The 18,276-nt window shown below is 44.7% G+C and overlaps 1 protein-coding gene across 4 annotated transcripts in view; it reads right to left on the reverse strand.

Annotated features, from left to right (window-relative positions):
• Positions 1 to 10,243, reverse strand: part of TCF7L2 (transcription factor 7 like 2) — a gene marked incomplete at its 5' end in the record, with an annotated part of 176,219 nt that extends 165,976 nt beyond the window's left edge. For all 4 annotated transcript variants that reach the window (XM_080622068.1, XM_080622066.1, XM_080622067.1 and 1 more), the window contains 3 exons: positions 9,067 to 9,191; positions 9,397 to 9,463; positions 9,785 to 10,243. In XM_080622068.1, coding sequence (XP_080478194.1) covers positions 9,067 to 9,191; positions 9,397 to 9,463; positions 9,785 to 9,973 — 381 coding nt within the window. The remainder of the gene's footprint in view (positions 1 to 9,066; positions 9,192 to 9,396; positions 9,464 to 9,784) is intronic.
• Positions 10,244 to 18,276: the final 8,033 nt, after the last annotated feature.

Here is an 18,276-nt window from a genome sequence, read left to right on the forward strand (position 1 = left end):
CCAGAGAGCCCTACAAAGCTGTGAGATAGATACCGGTTGAAGACAATTACATATTCATACCTGGTAGCCATTAGGTATGCAATCATACTTCCCATGGAGCCTAGGGCATTAAAACCTGTTCTGCCAAGAGGGGAGAACAGTTAGTCAGGCCTAACTGTATCAGTCGGGCTAACAAAGTGGTTATGGAACCCTTACCACAACACAGTCCCTTCTGACTTCAGGCCCACTTCCTGGCCAAATACCTGCAGGAGTTTGGTACCCAAAACATGTGACTACAAAAGGAAGCTGCCTTTCCACCTTCTCCCTCCCTGCACTTCCTTGAGCAAGCAGCAAAAGCATTTCAAACAAGGCAAATCCATTCTCCGCTTACCAAAGCCTACTTGTCTCCTATAATTTCTATCATTTTCCTGTCATCATTTCTTCTTTGCTGAAACCAGCAGCATATGAGTCAGAGAACAATCATTAACTTTTACAACTTCCATACAAATCCACCTACTCACATTAGAAAAGCAGTATTGACATGCAACACAGCCTCAGACCAGATCCTGATTCTGCCAGGATTCTCTGGGTTTCTGTGGGTAAGTCAGATAGTGCAGAAGCAGGAGCTTGTTTAAGAAAACACTATTAGAAACATAACTTGTAATACTTTATTTTCCCCTCCAAGAGTAAGGATGCCACAGAAGCAGCAATATATCAATATGACATTTAGTTGAGTTTGGCTTTTCCGATACCTTTATCCACTTTTGAAGAAGTTGGCCATTGGTTCAAGACACACGAGGCCTGATCCAAAGCCCTTCATTATTAATAGAAGGCTTTTTTTCCACTGACTTCAATGGATCTTGGACCAAGCCCAAGGAAGACAAGATTTCACAGCAGTAAGAGTGACACACATTCTCCGCATTCAAAATAAAACAATACGCGGCATTTACGATGTCAATCTGTACAGTGTGGATTTGTTTGTATTTTGCTCTTTTAGAACAGGATCTAGGCTAGCAGATTAACACACCCCAAAAGTCTCTCCGAAGTTGGAAGGAATTACAGACAGATACAAAATGCCACAGTGAGATAGAGTATTGTCAGTATTTCCCTCACCTAGAATATAAAGGCATTCTCTACTGCAACATTTCTTATTAGCTGCTGCAGCCACACTTTTAAGTGTCCCATCACTATAAACTCCTTCATAACAGCTACAACATTACCCATGATGAATTAATTTGTATTAACATGGCTATCACGTGCATTTCCATATGAAACCCATTGTTCTGAAGCATTAATAAAAACCTCACCCAATGAAGTAACTTGGCACCCCTATATTTAGTTTAAAGAAATTTTAACTAAATACATTAAAACAAAATTGCTAATATCTTTAGTACATCATAACTGGCACAGCAAGCAGAAACCCAGTTATCTTCTCAGTACGTATTTATAGCATCACCCTTCCCCATTCATTCTGCATTTTCTTAGAGAATCTGCTGTACCCTACATCTGCAATTCATTGACTTTACAATTTACCACATGTTGAGATGGAGAGGTCTCAGCTCCATTTGAATCACTGCACAAATATGCAAGTGATTTATCGTTTTAAAACTGAAGACTGCAGAAGAACGACTCCACTTTTCCTGAACATTACTCCTTCTGGCAGACCATGAACAATTACAGCGCGTACTAATTAAGCTCTGTAAATGTGCTGTGCCCTGCTAATGCCTACCAGGCCTCAAATTCAGTTCCATGAAGCCAAACTTCAGCCAGTGACTTAACTCATTCAGCACTGCCCGGTTGCCTGAGCGTGACCCCACAAAGAATAAGGGTCGAGGGTTTAGCCAGTCTAAAACAAAGGCGTGAGACTGAACAGATTTTGCCGGAAAGAATCGGAGTGGGGGGGAGATGCTGGAACGGGTGGGAAGTGCCTTGGGAACAGGGGGAACATCCTTGTTGATAACCTGTTCAAAAGGTACAATACCACACCAGCTTTGCAGCACGGGGCTGGGGGATTCAGATCTGTCCCTGGGGGCTAATAAGTCACAGTGCTCCATTGATTGGGGAAATGCATAAAACCTTCAACAAAACTGTACAGCTATTTGTGCAAGGGCCCAACTGACACCCCCTCTCTTCTCTTTTTTAAAGTCAAGTTTTACATGGCTTGCAGAAGAAAAACATATGGGCAAAGGAGAGCAGCTTTCTACCACACACATAACCCTGCCTTTTGCTTCAATTAGTCTCCAAGCATAAGAGTAACCTACGGGGAACCCAAAAAATCAACTGCTGGAGAAATTAAAGCTAAAAGTAATACCTAAGCATATCCGAGTAACCGCATTATCTTGTTGAAACACACACGCATCCCCAGCACAGACAAGACAGCAGCACTTCAAATCTGACTGTCCACTCTGGCAAAGCGTGTTTTATGGGGAGCAAGCTGAGAATCACAAGCTTTGCTGACTGAAGCAGGATTTCTCCTCGGGCCCCAGACTTTCCTGACACTTAAGAGTCAATCCCCAGATCCCAAGCTTCCCCTCCAACCATCCATCCAAACACTGGCATTCAAATACTGGCGGTTTCTTCCCCCCTCCAAATTTCTACGATTTCTCCTCCCGCTCCAACATCCCTCCTTTGTCCTCCAATTACTCTCCAGCAGCCTCTCCACTCTCACCATGCCTCCCCCCTACCAAAATACCCTGTCAGCACATCACCCTGCTCCCCTCGCCCCTCCACGCTGACCTACACACCCATCCCAGATTGCCCCTTCCAGCACGACACAGGGCTTCCCCCTAAAACCCACCTCTAACCTCAACACCTTAATTCATTCTGCCCAAGCTTCCCCTTAACATGGGCTTCTGCTGCTTTTTAAGGGGCCCTGTTTTATGCGCACAGAACAGCCTAATACGCATACTTCCAAGCATCCACCTTCTGCATAAAACCTGATGCAATTTCCCCCCCACCCCTTAGCTCAGTGGTACATGAGAAAATTAAAGGACGTTTCCAGGTGTCATCTGTCTTTAAATGTTTGCCTGTGTCTGTATCTAGGAAATACTGCACAATATTGCTGAGACCTCTGTAAAGGACACGAGCTGTGCGTAAACTTCTTCAGCATCACCCACAGCCCCTTACGGAACTGCAAGCGTTAATTATAAACTTTGGAGCCTATGTCAAAAAAGAGGCATAAACACAAACCAGCAGTTCGGAGGAGGAGCAGAAACATTCTCTGCTTTCGGGTGGGGAAAGAAGAGGATTTCCATATCTTCTCCCCCTTGCACCCCCAGCACCACACTCCATCTCTCATTGCTTATAATTAGTGAAAGAAATTTGACCCACTGCCAGTGTCTGTGGACCTTGGATATTATAAGGCCAGCGTGGCGTCAAATATCTTAACATTCATAAGTGTTATAGGCTGTAAATAAACCCCGTGGATTTATGATCCTGCGGTGCTTGCCAGCAAACGACTGTGGCACATTTCTTTCAGCAGACCTGTCGAGGTGCAAGTTTGCCTTTGGTTGTAAAATTAACCATTTCCTTCACAAATGTGCCCAATTAGAAGTCAAAGTTTTAAGGCTTACTTACATATTTGCCAGGACCAGGTACTGAGGTGGTACCCAGGGAACAAAGCTTTAAGCCTTTTCCCCCGCAAAACCTCTCAAACCCACCCCCCCAAAAAGCAAAACTTCTCACAACAGCCCCAGTGTGTGAGCAAATCGTCTGATTTCACCCAAAAAAAACCATAAAAAGCCCCAAACTGACAACCCGAGTGCTTTTATATGTGCCTATCGCCAGCCCTCAGTTTTGGCTGCGGGGAGGCTGGGGGGGAGCAGGCGTCTCCCCCCTGGGCTGTGCCTGGAGAAGGATCTCCTCCCTTCCCCCAGGATAATGTCATCTGCTTCCTGTGTAGGAGAGCATTTGCTAAATCCAGGTTGTCTCATGCTTAACTGCCAATAATCCAACTTCCACATAACTCCCAGACAGCTGGGAAAAGGTCCTCAGAGTTTTTAGTCATGGTACAGAAACACACGTCCACACAAAAACTTTGCAGCTGTCCTTTTTCTCTACACCACATTTTTTATCTGATTTTGGGGCCCAGTCATGAAAGTCTTGACAAATTTAAACCACTTCTACCTACATTCCGGTTTACAAGCTCCAATGAAAGCTACACCATACCCCTTCCCCCCCACCCCACACCCATCTTCAGCTGACAAATCAGCACATATTTGCTTGAACAAAAAATAACTAAGAGGAAGGAGAGGAAAAAAAACCCACCCCACTTAACATCATCAGTCCATGTATGAATGCATTCAAAAAACCTGGAAAGGCATCTACTGTATTTTCTTTCTTTCAGTACAGATCAGCCACTGGTGCACCTATTAAAATTGTTCGATTTCCAAAGCAAATATTATGTTTAATGAAGTGCAGTCCTGCAATTATCCTGTACACTCAAGTAACAGTACTGCATTATATTGTTTTGCAAGGGCCCAGAAACATGAAACTTTTCTCCAACTGATTTTCATAGCCCCCTAAAGAGAAGCTGATTGACTAAGCCATGCAGCGTTTGCTCCAGAATGAAATCTTATCAAGGGAAGTTAAAAAATTATATATAAAAATCAATAAATAAGAAAAAGAGAAGAATTACAAATAAATCAGCTTCTTTACAGAAAAGAAGTTAACAGACACAGTCTGTTTGCCATTGTACACCAGCTATGCTAATGCTATAGCAGAGTGATTCAGCAATCTACCTAATTAAGCATGAGGAAAGTTTCTTTATGGAGGTTCCATTTGATTTACGCCACAGGATCATCAGTTCTTATTTAATAGCTTGTTTTTACACAAGTCCAGAAACTTTATTAAAATCATGTCCATTCAATTTAAAAAAAATAAAATAAAGAATATAAATCAAATAATTCACTCCCCACTGAATAGCTATGTATCACAAAGTACCAAAGTGCTGACATATTAAGTTGTATCTACATTATTAAACTAGCTGGTGGACGTTAATACTATAATCCATACTGCAGACATTAAACCTCAACCATAAAGATTAGTAAAGAATTAATATTGTCACATCGGGACCAAGACCTTAACACGCCAGCCATAAATATTTCTGAAGGAGATGAAAAACAATTAGCATAAATACCAAAGAAGGGCAAGAACACCTGTTCTTTTTCAGTGTGATAAGCATTTTATTGTTCTCTATTTAAAATGTAATGACCTGTGTAATTACAGTAATATTACATTGTATTGCAAGGGCTTGGAATGTCACACTTTGAAAAGTGTTGTCAAAACAATTGGAGGGAGGAAAGAAAAAAAGGACCACCATTAACCCTTCACACCCCAGGGTTTACAGCTTTTGTATTGGGAAGGATTATGTTGTTTGATTCAGCAGATAGAGGTAAAACATTCATTTTTCAAGTCAATTACAGAAAAAAAAGTATCCTCCTGAACGTAAAAAATCGGGGCGAGGGGGCTGCTGTCCACCACAGCTATTTCCAACTCCCAAACTTCAGGACCAGACACAAGCTTACTCCTACAGTCTCACTCAGCAAGCCACAATTTAAGGGAAAAGAAGATAAAACAGCACCAGCAAAAGTAAGAATAACTGCCAGCAGGGTTTTCTCAAATCACAATGCATCTATTTGCTCACCGAAAGCATCAACCAAGCTCTAAATTTAGGATAAAAATTAAACACACCACTTCTTCATTTTCCAGCTCTAATGGAAAACATTCTCCTTTTTATTCTCCCCAACAGGCAGCTACCCCAGCCCCTCTGCACACATAGGTATGGCACTGGCACTCTCAGATGCATTACTTCATGAGTATTTGACTAGACTTCTTTTTAATACACATCTATTCTCAAAAGCAATCCACAGTATTCCATCAAAAGCAAGATTAACATGCAAAAAAAAAAAATCTTTGACTTTTAAAAATAAAATTGTTCCTATCAAGCTTCGTAAAGAGTTTGCAGCATTTAAAGCATTATTCTTGAGATAATGTATTATTCATCATAAGCAGAATTTATGATACTTCATAATTCTCCACATTCCTGAAATTGCTGCCCACGAGTTTGCTCTTGAACAGACAATTACAGGTACATTTACAAAGCACAGTAACTCTGCTACATCCCCTAATAAAAGAGAAAAAATCCAGGGTGAAAATAAACCCAAAAATATAAAAGCCAACCACACCCACAGACCTTTAATATTCTACAACAGCAAAAGGAAAGGAAAAGCAATTTTGCTACGTATCTGCATCACCTCTTTACCTCGCATGCTCTAAAACCAAACAAACATGGCTTCAGGATAAACTACATAAATAAAAATCAAATCCATAATTATGTAGAATCACTTACACCTTTTCAACCTATATTAAAATAAGAGAGAGGAAAAAAAACCAAAACAAGAGAAAGATCTATTTCGCCTGGAATTCAAAGCTGGTACAGCAGAGAACTAGAATCCACCTCAGAACAGTGTGTGACAGCCAACAGCTATCCCGCTGAATCTTTATGATATTCTGATATTCTGCTCTCAGGCCTAAATAAACAACTTTAATTTTTCCCGGCTATAATTAAGAGGCAAGCAAACAAACAAGCATACAAAATGTAAAAGAATAAGGGTAAGAAGATAGGAGAAGGTTGCTGGAGCCTGGTTGTGGAAATAAGAAAATTAAAATCGCCTATTGAGTGTGGAAATATCCTTTCAGAACCCATCAGATAACACAAGCAGGCCACCTGCCATACCAACAATAATCCAACCTGGAATCTGCTGCACAGCACCTTGAATTCACACAAACCCAGCATTCCTATGGAGGCCTTTTTTAACTGGGGAGGGAGCATGGGGAAGGAGACTGCCAGGAAAGCTAACTGCTATGGCATCCTATCCTCACATGCAAGGGGAGAAAGGATCTATAATAAAGGTAATGAGGAAAAAATAAAGAAGTACCTATAGAAAGAAAAATGTTTAAAGAACAAGGCAGCAGAGGTATGCTTCCTATTAGCCTACCCTTGGAAGAGTGGAATGCATTTAAGGTAAAAAGGAGTGGTAAGGAGATTAAAAAAACAAAAAAGAATACAAATCTTCACAATTTGCAACAAAGTGATTTGTAACAAAGATTGTTTCGCCATCTGGATCCTGGTGCTTATAGAATTTGGAATTTATCACCATCATCCATATACATGTGGGTGAGCGTATTCAAAAGGAAAAATATAATGCATTCAACCCCTGAATTCCCCTCCCAATCATTACAATTGCAAACAGCAGTCACCCCCATGCCAGGGTCCCAGAAATCGCCTCCTTGCAAGAAGAACCTTAGGAGCGACCAAAATAAATCCCTACCACAGCCCTAAATACAAGCCAAGTCAGAAAACCTCCCTCGCTACCTCCCTGCCACCCTGCGCTCACTAACCCATGCCTCTACTGACGTTCCAGTAAGTGAAAGCAAGACCGACCCGACGTTTAATATTTTAATGCTTTAAAACACTTGTAGATCTGATACAACCGAGTTGTCCAAGCCCTCGGTCATTAGTACAGCTTCAACATCTACCAAACACTGCACCTATTATTGTAAATCGCTATCTCGTGTTACCACAAGGAGGGGGAAAAAAAAAAAGTGTATAAACACACACATGGTGATGGCGAGAACGCTTCAGGTTTAGAAGAACCAAAACAGCAATGCTAAACCCATCGGTAGGAAGCGGGAGTGTTTAGTAGTCCCGGTGGTTTTAGCTGAAAAGCATTAAAAACTCTTTAAAAAGGAACGAAAAGGTGACATTGGAGAAACCTAACGTCAGAGCAGAGCGCACCGAGGGTGACGCTACAAGCGGAAAAGCAGCCGGGACTACAAACCCAGCCAGCGGACCCCAAAGTTTCCCTGGGATCTGGGTTAAAACTTGCTCTACCCCCAGGCACAGGCGTGCGGACGAGCACACACCACGCCGAGCCCTGAGTTAAAGAACGGGAAAAAACAAAATCAAAACAGCGAAAAAAAACCAACAAAACCCACAACAACAAAAGCCCGGCCGCTTTCAGCAAATTGTTTTCCTGCCAGCACACTTCCAGGAGGAATTTTGCTCGAGTTGTTTGATTATTTTCGGTTGTTGCTGCCGCTGTTGTTAGAGCTAACCGAGGCGATTTCTGTTTCCGGACTCAGCCCTCCGCTCTGCCCTGACCTCTCCGGCTCTTCCTCCCCCCCCACTCCGCATAGCGCTCCCGAAGGCAGAGCCGCGCCGGGGCCGCTGCCCGCGGCACAGCCCAGGTGAGGAGGGGCCCCGGCCGGTACCGGGCACGGTGCCGCGCTCCCGGCAGGCGCGGAGGGACGAAGGGCGCGGAGTCGCCGCAGGGCCGGCAGCGCTGAGGCCGGACATAACTCGCGGCGCCCACGGCCGGGAGGGGCACAAGGAAATGGCCTTCGCCGCAGGCCGGGGCGGGCGAGGGCAGGAGAGGGTTAAGGGGGAGGAAAGGGGAGGGGGAGCCGGCCCAGCCGCCACGGAGGAGGGCAGGAGGCAACGAATCTCCATGGCAAACGAAGAGTTTGGAGGGAGCGGATCCCAAGCTGGGCCGGGAGAAAATACAACCCCCCCCTCCCCAGCGAGAGATGGGGGGGGGAAAAGGGAAGGAGAAGAAAAAAAAAACACCAGACCACCTCTCCCCCCCCCCAAAAAAAAAAAAAAAGTAACTCCTTGGGTTGCTGGGTGGTTTTGTTATGATTTCCAGTTTTGTTCTGAGGCTGGATTAGGTGGTGGTTGGATTTTGTTTGGGCTTTTTTTCTCCCAAACCCCCGCAGGGGAGGTTAGAGGGCTCCAAAAAATCTGCCCACAAAACTGAAAGTAAACAAAAGAAAAGGAAAAAAAGGAAAAAAGGAGGGGAAAAAAAAAAAAAAAAAGGAAAAAAGGGATAAAAAGAACGTAAAAAACATATGGCGAAGTGTAAACAAACCCCAAAAAGCGAAGTTTGGAAAGTTTGGTTTGCGGCGCGGAGGGGATGGGGGAGAAGGAAAAGGGGGCGGCGAGAGGGGCAACGGGGAGCGCGGCAGGAGCGGGGGGGGGTGGGGGGGGGATGCGGGAAAGGAGAGAAGGAAAAAAAAGGCACTTACCGTTCTCGCCGTCGGAGAGAGCGATCCATTGGGCAGATACGGGCTGCTGAGGTCGGGGATCATTATAAAGGGATAACCCGGGTATGGTGGGCCCTTAAACAACCCTCCATCTTGCCTCTTCGCAGCTAACATGGCGGGGAGACACGAGCGGGAGCAGGGAAGGGAAGGGGGCAACAGGGGGAAAAGAAGGGAAAGAGGATGGGGAGGAATGGGGGGGGAAGGAAAACTTTGTTTAGCCAAGTGTCCCCAAAAGAGGAGCCGGGCGCCCGGCGGAGGGGCTGCGGGCGGTGCGGGGCTGCGGGCGGCGGCGGCCGGGCCCGCCGTACTCACCTTCCTCTAAACTTTCCCGGGATTTATCTCTGAAAGTTTCGGACCGAGGCGGGGGCCGCCGCTCGGCCTGGGTGCGAGCCGGGGGTCAGCGTGGGGCAGTCGGGGAGGAGGGTGGGTTGTTTGGGGGTTTTTAAGTTGGGGGGGGGGGGGGGGGAGAAAAGAAGGAGAAGGGAGGAGGAATAAAAGGCGAAGAAGACGGGAAAGGTGCGGGGAGAAGGAGAAACAAACAGAACAAAACAGAAGGCATCGTTACAAGTTGGTGCCGCGGAGGAAAGTTGGGCGCCGGCGGGAGCGGGACCCGGCGCCCCCGGCCGCGGCCCCGGCGAGGCAGCGCGACCCCCGCCCGCCCGCCGCCCCGAACCGGCCCCGCGGGGGGCTTCCCCCGTACCTCCGAGTCTGAGGAGCTGTTTTGATTCGTTTCTGATTCATTGACGAGAGACGACTTGACATCAGCTAAATCCCTCTCCGCCGAGGAGTTCTCGGAGATCTTCTCCTCCTGCTCCCCTTCGTCTTTGAAAGAGATCAGTTCGTCGTTGGCGCCCAGGTCGTCCCCTCCACCGCCGTTCAGCTGCGGCATTTTCCTCCTGCCTCACCCACCAGCAGCAATTTTGCAAAAAGGGGAAGGGAAAAAAAAAAAGAAGAAAAAAAAAAAAAAAGGAGGGGAATGGGGAGGGGGGGGAAGGAAAAAAGAAGAGGGAGGGGGGGGAAAGTTTGCACCAAAAAAAGAAGAGTCCAAGGTGAAAGTTTCTCTTTTTTTTCTTCCCCTTCTCTTTCCTCCTGGGGAGGGGAAAAGAGGGAGGAGGAGGGGAGGGAAATGTCTCTTCTTTGCTTCTTTGCACCAGTGACTTTAGGCTTCTTCCTTTCCTTCTTCGGGATTTTCTCTTTCTTTCTTCCAGGGAGCTGCTCGGCGTGCACTGCGCGCACCCGCGCACGCACTCGCGGAAAAATTAGTAATAATAATAATAAAAAAATAGAGACGGGGGGGAGGGGGCGAAGGGGAGGGGGGGGGGAAGGAAAAAAAATAATAATGCAACAAACCAACCCAAGAAGTCAGCTGTAACGGGGGGGCAGCCGCCGCGGATATTGGGAAGCCTGTGCCGCTCGGGTTTGAGTGAGTTGAAGTTGGACTGAGAGCTTTTCAGTTCAAAGGCGGCGCTGATTGACAGATAGAAAAAGGGGGATCGAAATCCGGAGGAACGGAGAAGTCTGGGATCCGGGATTATTGACAGGGAGCGAGAAACACACCAGGCACTTAATGAGATGCAGGAGGGGGCGGGGTCTCCCCGCTGACGTCTGCATAAATAAACAGGTCTGGGGCGCGGGAGGGGGGAGGGAGGAGGAGGAGGAGGAGGGTGGAGGAAGTAGGAAACTAACAATGATCCTTTTTGGCATGGGAGCGGGAGGGGAGGGGGCAGGAAAACACTGACATGGAATAAAAACTCTGCGCTGTAGCCGAGAGCTGCAGGACCTGGGGTGGGGGGAGCGAGGAGGGGAGCAGCACCCAAACTGGCGCCCCTGCCTTCGCCCCTCGGAAAGCACCAACTTTTCCATCCTGAGCGTTAATAAACACAGCATCTCCCCGCAGTCCGGATTGCTCCTGGAGGATGTGTGCCCTTATTTGTGTACGTGTGACGGCAGGGCGCTGGGGGTGTTGGTTGTTTTATGTTTTTAAACCGTTAACGTTTTTTTCTCGCCACTCGTTGGAGGTAAGAAACTCCAACCATAATAAACACGAGAATACAGTAAAAGCCTTTTATTATTTTTTTTTTTCCCCTTAAGCAGCACTTGCTCCTCGCGTTTATTATGGTTCTAACACGCAGGATGAAAATGTGCGAGATCACTCGCTGAAGATCAGATGTTTCCAAATTATTTTATAGTAAGGCATAATATTATTTGGTCCTTGATGTAAAAAAAAAAACGGGAGAAAAAGGGAGGAGGAAAAGGAATGTGACTGCTAAGAAGTTAATTAGCATGGCAGGACGGAGAATCAAGGACTCCCAGACTTCAGAAGTGAAAAGTTGTGGTGGCGTAAACATCACGCTGGGGGCAAATCAAAGTGAAAGCGGGACTGTCCCGCGGCGGGGGGGTTACCCGCGGCGTAGCGCGGCCGGACCCCCCCCCCCCCCAATAGGGACTGCTGCCCTGCGGGGTCTGAGGAGCGCGTCTGCAAAGTCGCTGTTGTGTAAAGTCACTCGGCAGAGCTCTGCCGGCACAGCAACAAAATGGGGAGCAGAATAATGCGGATGCAAGAAATGGCATCTGTTCCCCGAATATAATGTGGTGAGAGGGGAAGGGGAAAACAAATTGATCTTCCAGCAGTGACAAATTGTAACAATGGACAAGTCAATTGGAAACTTTAACATGGGCAAGGAACAAAAGGAGGGGACCGGGGGGGGCGGGGGGGGGAGAGAGAAGACAGGGGAGGGAAGAGGCAGTAATTTCAATGGGAATTAGTAAATTGCCTAATAGAAATGGTGTTTGAAAGCAAGGGGCAAGCTGTACTAAATAATCCAAACATTCCTTCAGAAATCTAACCTGCTGCTCATGCTAAGGGCCATTCAGCACATAGGGTTTCCAAAACAAAGCCAATTTGTCATGCAATATTTAGAGAGTTTGGGGGCTTCGGCTAAACTGTCTTCTATAAAAAGAATAATGAAAATAATAATAATACAGAGATCGACAAGGCTAACATGAATTCTCAGGCATTAAAAAGTTCACATAGAAATTTGCATACTAAAGGGAAAGATGCAGACAAAATAGAAATAAAAAAATCACTGCAACTTACAACTTTAATATTAATCAGTAAAGCAGAAGTAGAGTGAAAGGAAGCATGAAAAGAAGTAAAACAAATGTGTACATTTAATCAGACAGGATTGCATAGGACACAAAGAACAGGGCTAATTAGTCTCAGCAGGTAGGGACTAACCTTCAGACTTCATAAATAAATAAGTCTGTGAACAATGTCTAAGTGGGAATATGGAGACAGAAAAGGGATTATTTCAAGACACCAAGTAAAAACATGACTAATGAAATACTTCACTGTTAACTCCATGTACAAATGCATTGAACAGTTGCTTTTTTCCACTGGTCTTTAGACTAACTTGCTCTTTACTTTTAGAGATTTTACTAAATAACAGTATGTGGGCATGCACACTCCCTATTTGCCCTTGATTATGTACTTACTGTCTTTGCTAACTAGTGCCTTGCAGAGTGACACCTTAACAAATATTCTGCATTTTTGTTTGCCCTTTCATTTTTAAAATGCCTTTATATCCCAGAACAATATGAGACTAGAAATACAAATGTGACAGACTCCTATTTACTTTGCAGGGCCGTGTGTCCTATTTTGATCCAAATGAACAAAAAACACTTGCACAGTTTTGGGTTTTTTTCAAAGATCTTTTCACAATCTGCTGTGTGTTTCTTTTTAAACAAGTACACTTTTGCTTCAGTCCCAATGGAGTTGCTAACTACTTATTAAGCATCATCAAAAGCTGGTGCTCTAGACAGGCCCAGTCCTTGCCCAGAGCTGGTTGCAGAAGAAGGGCCTGATTCTGTAGAACCTTACATATGCGAGTAACATTACTGAGAGGCTGCTCACAAGGGTGATGACACACCTGGATGACTCACACAAGTCATGTTACTCGCATGAGTAAATGCCGATAGACAGGAGCTCAGTGCTGCTCTCACAAGCCATGTTGTTCATGGAGTTCCTATGTACAGAAGTTGGCTTTGGTGGCTTCAGGCTGGAAGATGGAGGGTCTGTGCCCCAGTTGTGCAAGGCGCTGCCCACAGCTGGAATTCTAACCTTACAATAGATTCAGAGGAGCGCTGTGAAGGGCTGGGAAACCACTTTCTAGCTTTCACAGTAGCATCAAGTTCTTCCTACTGCAGTCTATGGTTTTGTTTTCAAATTGCAGCTTATTGCTAGCTTAGGTTTGAAGCCCAAGTACAAAATTACACAGTTTAATTAAGGTAGTACAAGTCACTTAGAATAGCTTATGTATGTTACTGGTATCATTTTCCTTTATGAAATAATTCCTTGTTTCATGCTCAGGGAAGTGCAAGCTCTCCAGGGGTCGATAGCACCTGTTTGAGTAGCAGGTTCTCAGGTGGTACCCAAGATTAAAAAAGTATAGCATTTAACAATGAAAGAAACAAAATTATTAAAGAAAATAGTCAAGCTAGTCTACTGCACAAAATGTGATTTATTGTTTGGATACCTGTTTTTAAATAACAGCTAGCAGGAGGACAAAGCCAAATGTTCCAAGTTCAGGCTTCAAGAGATGTTGGCTTTCTTGTTCAAACTGACCTCTAGCATAAATGAAGGAGTAGAAGTGCCTCTCTCCAAGCTTTTGTAACTCTCACCACTCGGTACAATACACCAGTGGGGTTTGGTTACTGACAACAGTGTCACCATTCTACACCTTGGCACATTTTGGTGCCAAGAATCCTTTAGTCTCTTGAACAGGAATGGCAGAAAAGCATGTGAGGTTCACCTGCCAGTTCACATTGCAATGAACTGGAGAGGGAAGAGGTTGATCAGAGGCAGCCAAGGAAATAAATTGTTTTATGAAAAATGTACTGGAATCTTTTATGCCTCACCAGAGGCCCAGGTCTGTATTGGAGAAATATGGTCTGCTAACTGCCAGCTGGATCTCCTGGCTGATGTTTACATATCTGGGGTTAGTCATCCGTTTTCATGGTCTTCTCAAAAAGGTCCCAGTGTAGGTTGCAGTGTGTAAAATTCAAGCTATTTATTTTGGCAAGATAAAAGGACTTTGGTTGACCAGGCTGGGATTTGAGTTTACAGCTCAAAGGAGTCTGCATGTTTACAAATAATCTTGGATCATTAAATCTGCTCTGAATGTCAAAAAAAAGACTTCAACATTGAAAAGGTTCCAATAACACCACACAAACACATCTGCCCACTGCCTTACCAGTACTGGCTCTTCCAGAGTTAGTTTATTCTAGGGCAGACTAGATGACAACACAAAAACACAGAAACCATGGCTCCCTTCTGCAGTCATTTGCATCAACACAAACAACCACATGTGAAAATTCAAGAAAGCTATCAAATGGGAAAATATCAACAAGCAACCAGGTCGTGGTGCTACTGCTAGGTTTCTTTGTGGCTTTAGATTTCACACATACTGAATAGGTCACAGTGTGTTATTTGAGTGATAGGTGTGGGCTTTCTGTCCGCTCTTGGCGGAGAAACATTGGAAAGTCAGGTACCAAAAACCTTGAGCTTTGTTTGTTTTCAACCTCACAACACAGCCTGATGTCTCTCAATCTACGCTCTGCTTCCTAAACCATGGTTATGGCTCAGTAGGAATGTACCTCCCTTTTAGCACCTCAACCACAGCTGTACCTCTTGCTTTTGTTAGAGATAATTCTGTCTGATAATAAAATGGTTAATGGGTAGAAATATGCATTCATGCAGGGATTATTCACACTTTATCATGAGGTGATATTAAGCACTATAGGAGTGAATGACAATAAATAGGCTTCTGAAATACAGAGCCCTCCATAAATATGCCATTTTTATTGACAACATGTCTTTTAACCCTAATAGTAATGGAAGAAATCCAATAAATGAAACATTTACTGCATAGCTTGCCTTATTTTTGGGTGGTGTCTGATTTCTTTCTAGCTGTCTCTAGAAGACGTTTTTAGCCTAATTTGCTCCCTAGAAATTTCACTCACTAGAGTTATACATCTATGACGTTTTATTGCCTGAAGCCAAGTCTGAATAAGAACTTTCTTAAGATACACTTATCCTAATGTCAGTCTACAAGAACTGGGCTGGTTTAGATTTATTTGTGCAACACAGATATATATGCACCTATGTAGCTGGCCATTGCCTCAGACTGGATCTAATATTCCAAACAGAAACAAATAAATAAAACCAGCAAGTTTGGCCATGTTTAGTTATACATAGTCACTTTAGAACTAATCAAGGCTTAGATTTGTATTTATAAGTTTCTGTTTTGTATTTGTTTGTATTTTATATTTGTTTCCATTACATTTACAAAATACTCTCACTTCACAGGAAAGGACTGTAGGTGTCTGTATGGATATGCTCACAGGCAAACATCAAACACCAGCTGGATGCAGTGTGCTTCTTCTATCTAAGAAATACAAGATGGCATTTAAGGAGCTGGAGCACAGGGGTCACTGTCTGAGATTGCAGACCACTGCCTGGCTGGTTCCCTGTGCTTTTCCACCTGTTGCCTTTGGGCAATCAGTGCTTTAGACCAAGCTCGGTGGGTTTGCTGGGATACTGGCCCCTAAACAGAATTTGTGGACAGGATAACAATAAAGGTAATACAATTAGAATAAATTGGCTTGCACTAACGCAGCATCAGTGAGGGTGGTCTTGTAGGTGAGCTGAGAGCAGATGATGGTAAGAACAAACCTAGCAAGCTTTAAGCCATGAGCATGCCCTCAGCCAGAAGTGACTGCCCTTTCAACTGACACACAGTAATTAGCTGTGTATGCATTTGTAGTCTGTTGCAATATGAGGTAAAAGGGATTAGTTTTGCAATGGTTGAGGAACATGAACGTGCGCCAGCTGCATTCCAGCTGTAGGGGTTCCGGCTGATGGATGCCAGTAGTCAGCACAGGGGTAGTAACTTCTTAAAACAATCAAGTTTAACAGCATAGGATTATCTGATCATACCATACAATCACAGAAACACTCATGTTGGAAGAGACGTGAAGACATCTCTAGTCCACGCTCCTGCTCAAAGCAGGTTTAGCTCTGAATTCAAACCCATTTGTTTAGAGTTTTGTCCAACTTCCAAGGGCAGAGATGAGACATCTAGGAGTCAAGACTTCGCATTTGTCTTGTTGAATATTGTAATATTCCTGTCGGCCCATTCCTCCAGCCTCGCTTGGTCCCTCTGGATGGCAGCTTTGCCCTTGAGCATCTCAACAGGGCTTTCCAAATTGGTGTGACCTACAAATGTGATGAGACCTCCTCCAGGTCATTGATGCAAATGTCAAAGAGGACAGGAACCAGGACAGGCTCTGTTAGTACTCTACCTGCTACTGACAACCAAAGGTTCAACCCATTAACCACTGTTCTTTAGCTTGGTCATCCAACGGTCCTTAGTTGTCTACCCATTCAAACTGTAATGTTCTAACTTGGACACTAAAGTCTGCTCTCCTGAAGCCTCAGGTTTGTGCTCCACTGTTTGTCTTCTTCACTCTCATCAAGATTGCGAGCTGCTTGTAGTCGCTGCAGCCAAGGCTGCTGTTGATTATCACATCCCTGCCCAATTCTCCTGTGTCTGCTAGTAGCAGATCAAGGAGACCATCACCCAGCCTTTGGCCATCCACCACATTATGTGTATGACCAAAGTTAACAAGTTTTCCTCAACACACTCCAGAAACCTTCTGAACCTCTTGCATCCCACTGTCTCATCCTTCCAGCAAAAGTCAGGGAGGTTAAGTTCTCCCAATAGCACTGTGGGCTGTGATCTGGAGACTCCTAATTGTTCAAAGATTTGATTGACTTTGTCACCCTAATCAGGTGATCTGTAACAAACCCACCACAGTGTTACTCTTACTGACTTGTCCTCTGCTCTTGACCCACAAGCTCCCAAACAGCCAATCTGCTGTTCCCATACATTCATGCTGCTCCTTCATATAGAAGGTTCACCCCCTGCTTTTCTTCCCTGCCTGTCTTTCCTAAAGAGCCTATATTTGTCCATCCATAGACCTCCAGTCACAGGAGTGTTCCCACCATGTCCCAGCTGAGATATCCTCAGACCACAAGCAAGTCACTGCTTACCCTCCTGTCTCAGTATTTCTCTAAATCAGTTCATTTAGGTTTCATGCTCTTCAGTGCGCCACTGTTTCTTGCACCATGTTTTTCTGCCCCAAATACCTCAGATCTTCAGAGCAGTCTGTGGCCACTGTCATAATGCAGTGAGTGACAACAGAGGCTGACTAAGAGAATGTCGTTTGGGCTAAGACAGGAAGTTTTAATTTAGGCTAATAAGTAAATGAGTACTGTGTTTTCTGCAAGGCCAGAGTTAAAACTCTGACCCCAGCCAGACCTGCAGGCTGGCAGCCACACATCCACACAAGAAGAGTGGCCAAGGGCTCTTACGCAGATTACCATCTTACAGAAAACTACAGGAATGTGGGGTTTCTTTCGTCCATGGAAGCAGTTGTTACCAGGATTTTGCACAGGGCCACCACTGTGCCACTGAATGTGCAGACAAGCTCCTGACATTGGGAGTTTATAATCATATTAATTAATAGTTGATCTATTAAAGCACAAACACAGTAAAAGGGCTCTCAGGAAAATCCTTCTTAACTTCTCTTTGAAGGTATTTTAATAGCTTAACCAGGCCATTCATAATAGAGACATTTACTGTATTTTATTATTTCCTAGCAAGTCATTCGCTGGTTAATAGTTCTGCTTTAAAGGTTTTTTTGGCCTTTCTTTTTCTTCCTCCAGCTCCGGAAGTGAATGTCTTCTTTTTTCCTTCTCATTTGTCAGAGGCCTCCCAACTACATCCAATTTCAAGTCAGCCAAGGAGATGGACAGAGTCCTGCTGAAGGAGGAGGGCAGTCTCTCTCTCTTTGTAAAATTTGCTGCCATTTATCAACAGACAGAGGTTTTTCTTGCAACAAGGAATCTGAGCTGGTGCATACCAAAAGAGTGGCACTGGAGGCTTTGTGGTTGGCTGTTGTTCCAGGCACATGCAGGCTTTACATAGCCTGAGGGCATAAATAAGCAGACAGGAGGGAAGGGGCAGACCTTCCTACAGTACAATTAGGTGACAATGAGCTATCCGAAGCAATCAGGATAGCAGCAACATCAAGTGCTTTACCGATGTCTCAGGAGTGCTCCCAAGATTT

This window comes from Psittacula echo (assembly GCF_963264785.1).
Source record: "Psittacula echo genome assembly, chromosome: 6".
Lineage (NCBI taxonomy): Eukaryota > Metazoa > Chordata > Aves > Psittaciformes > Psittacidae > Psittacula > Psittacula echo.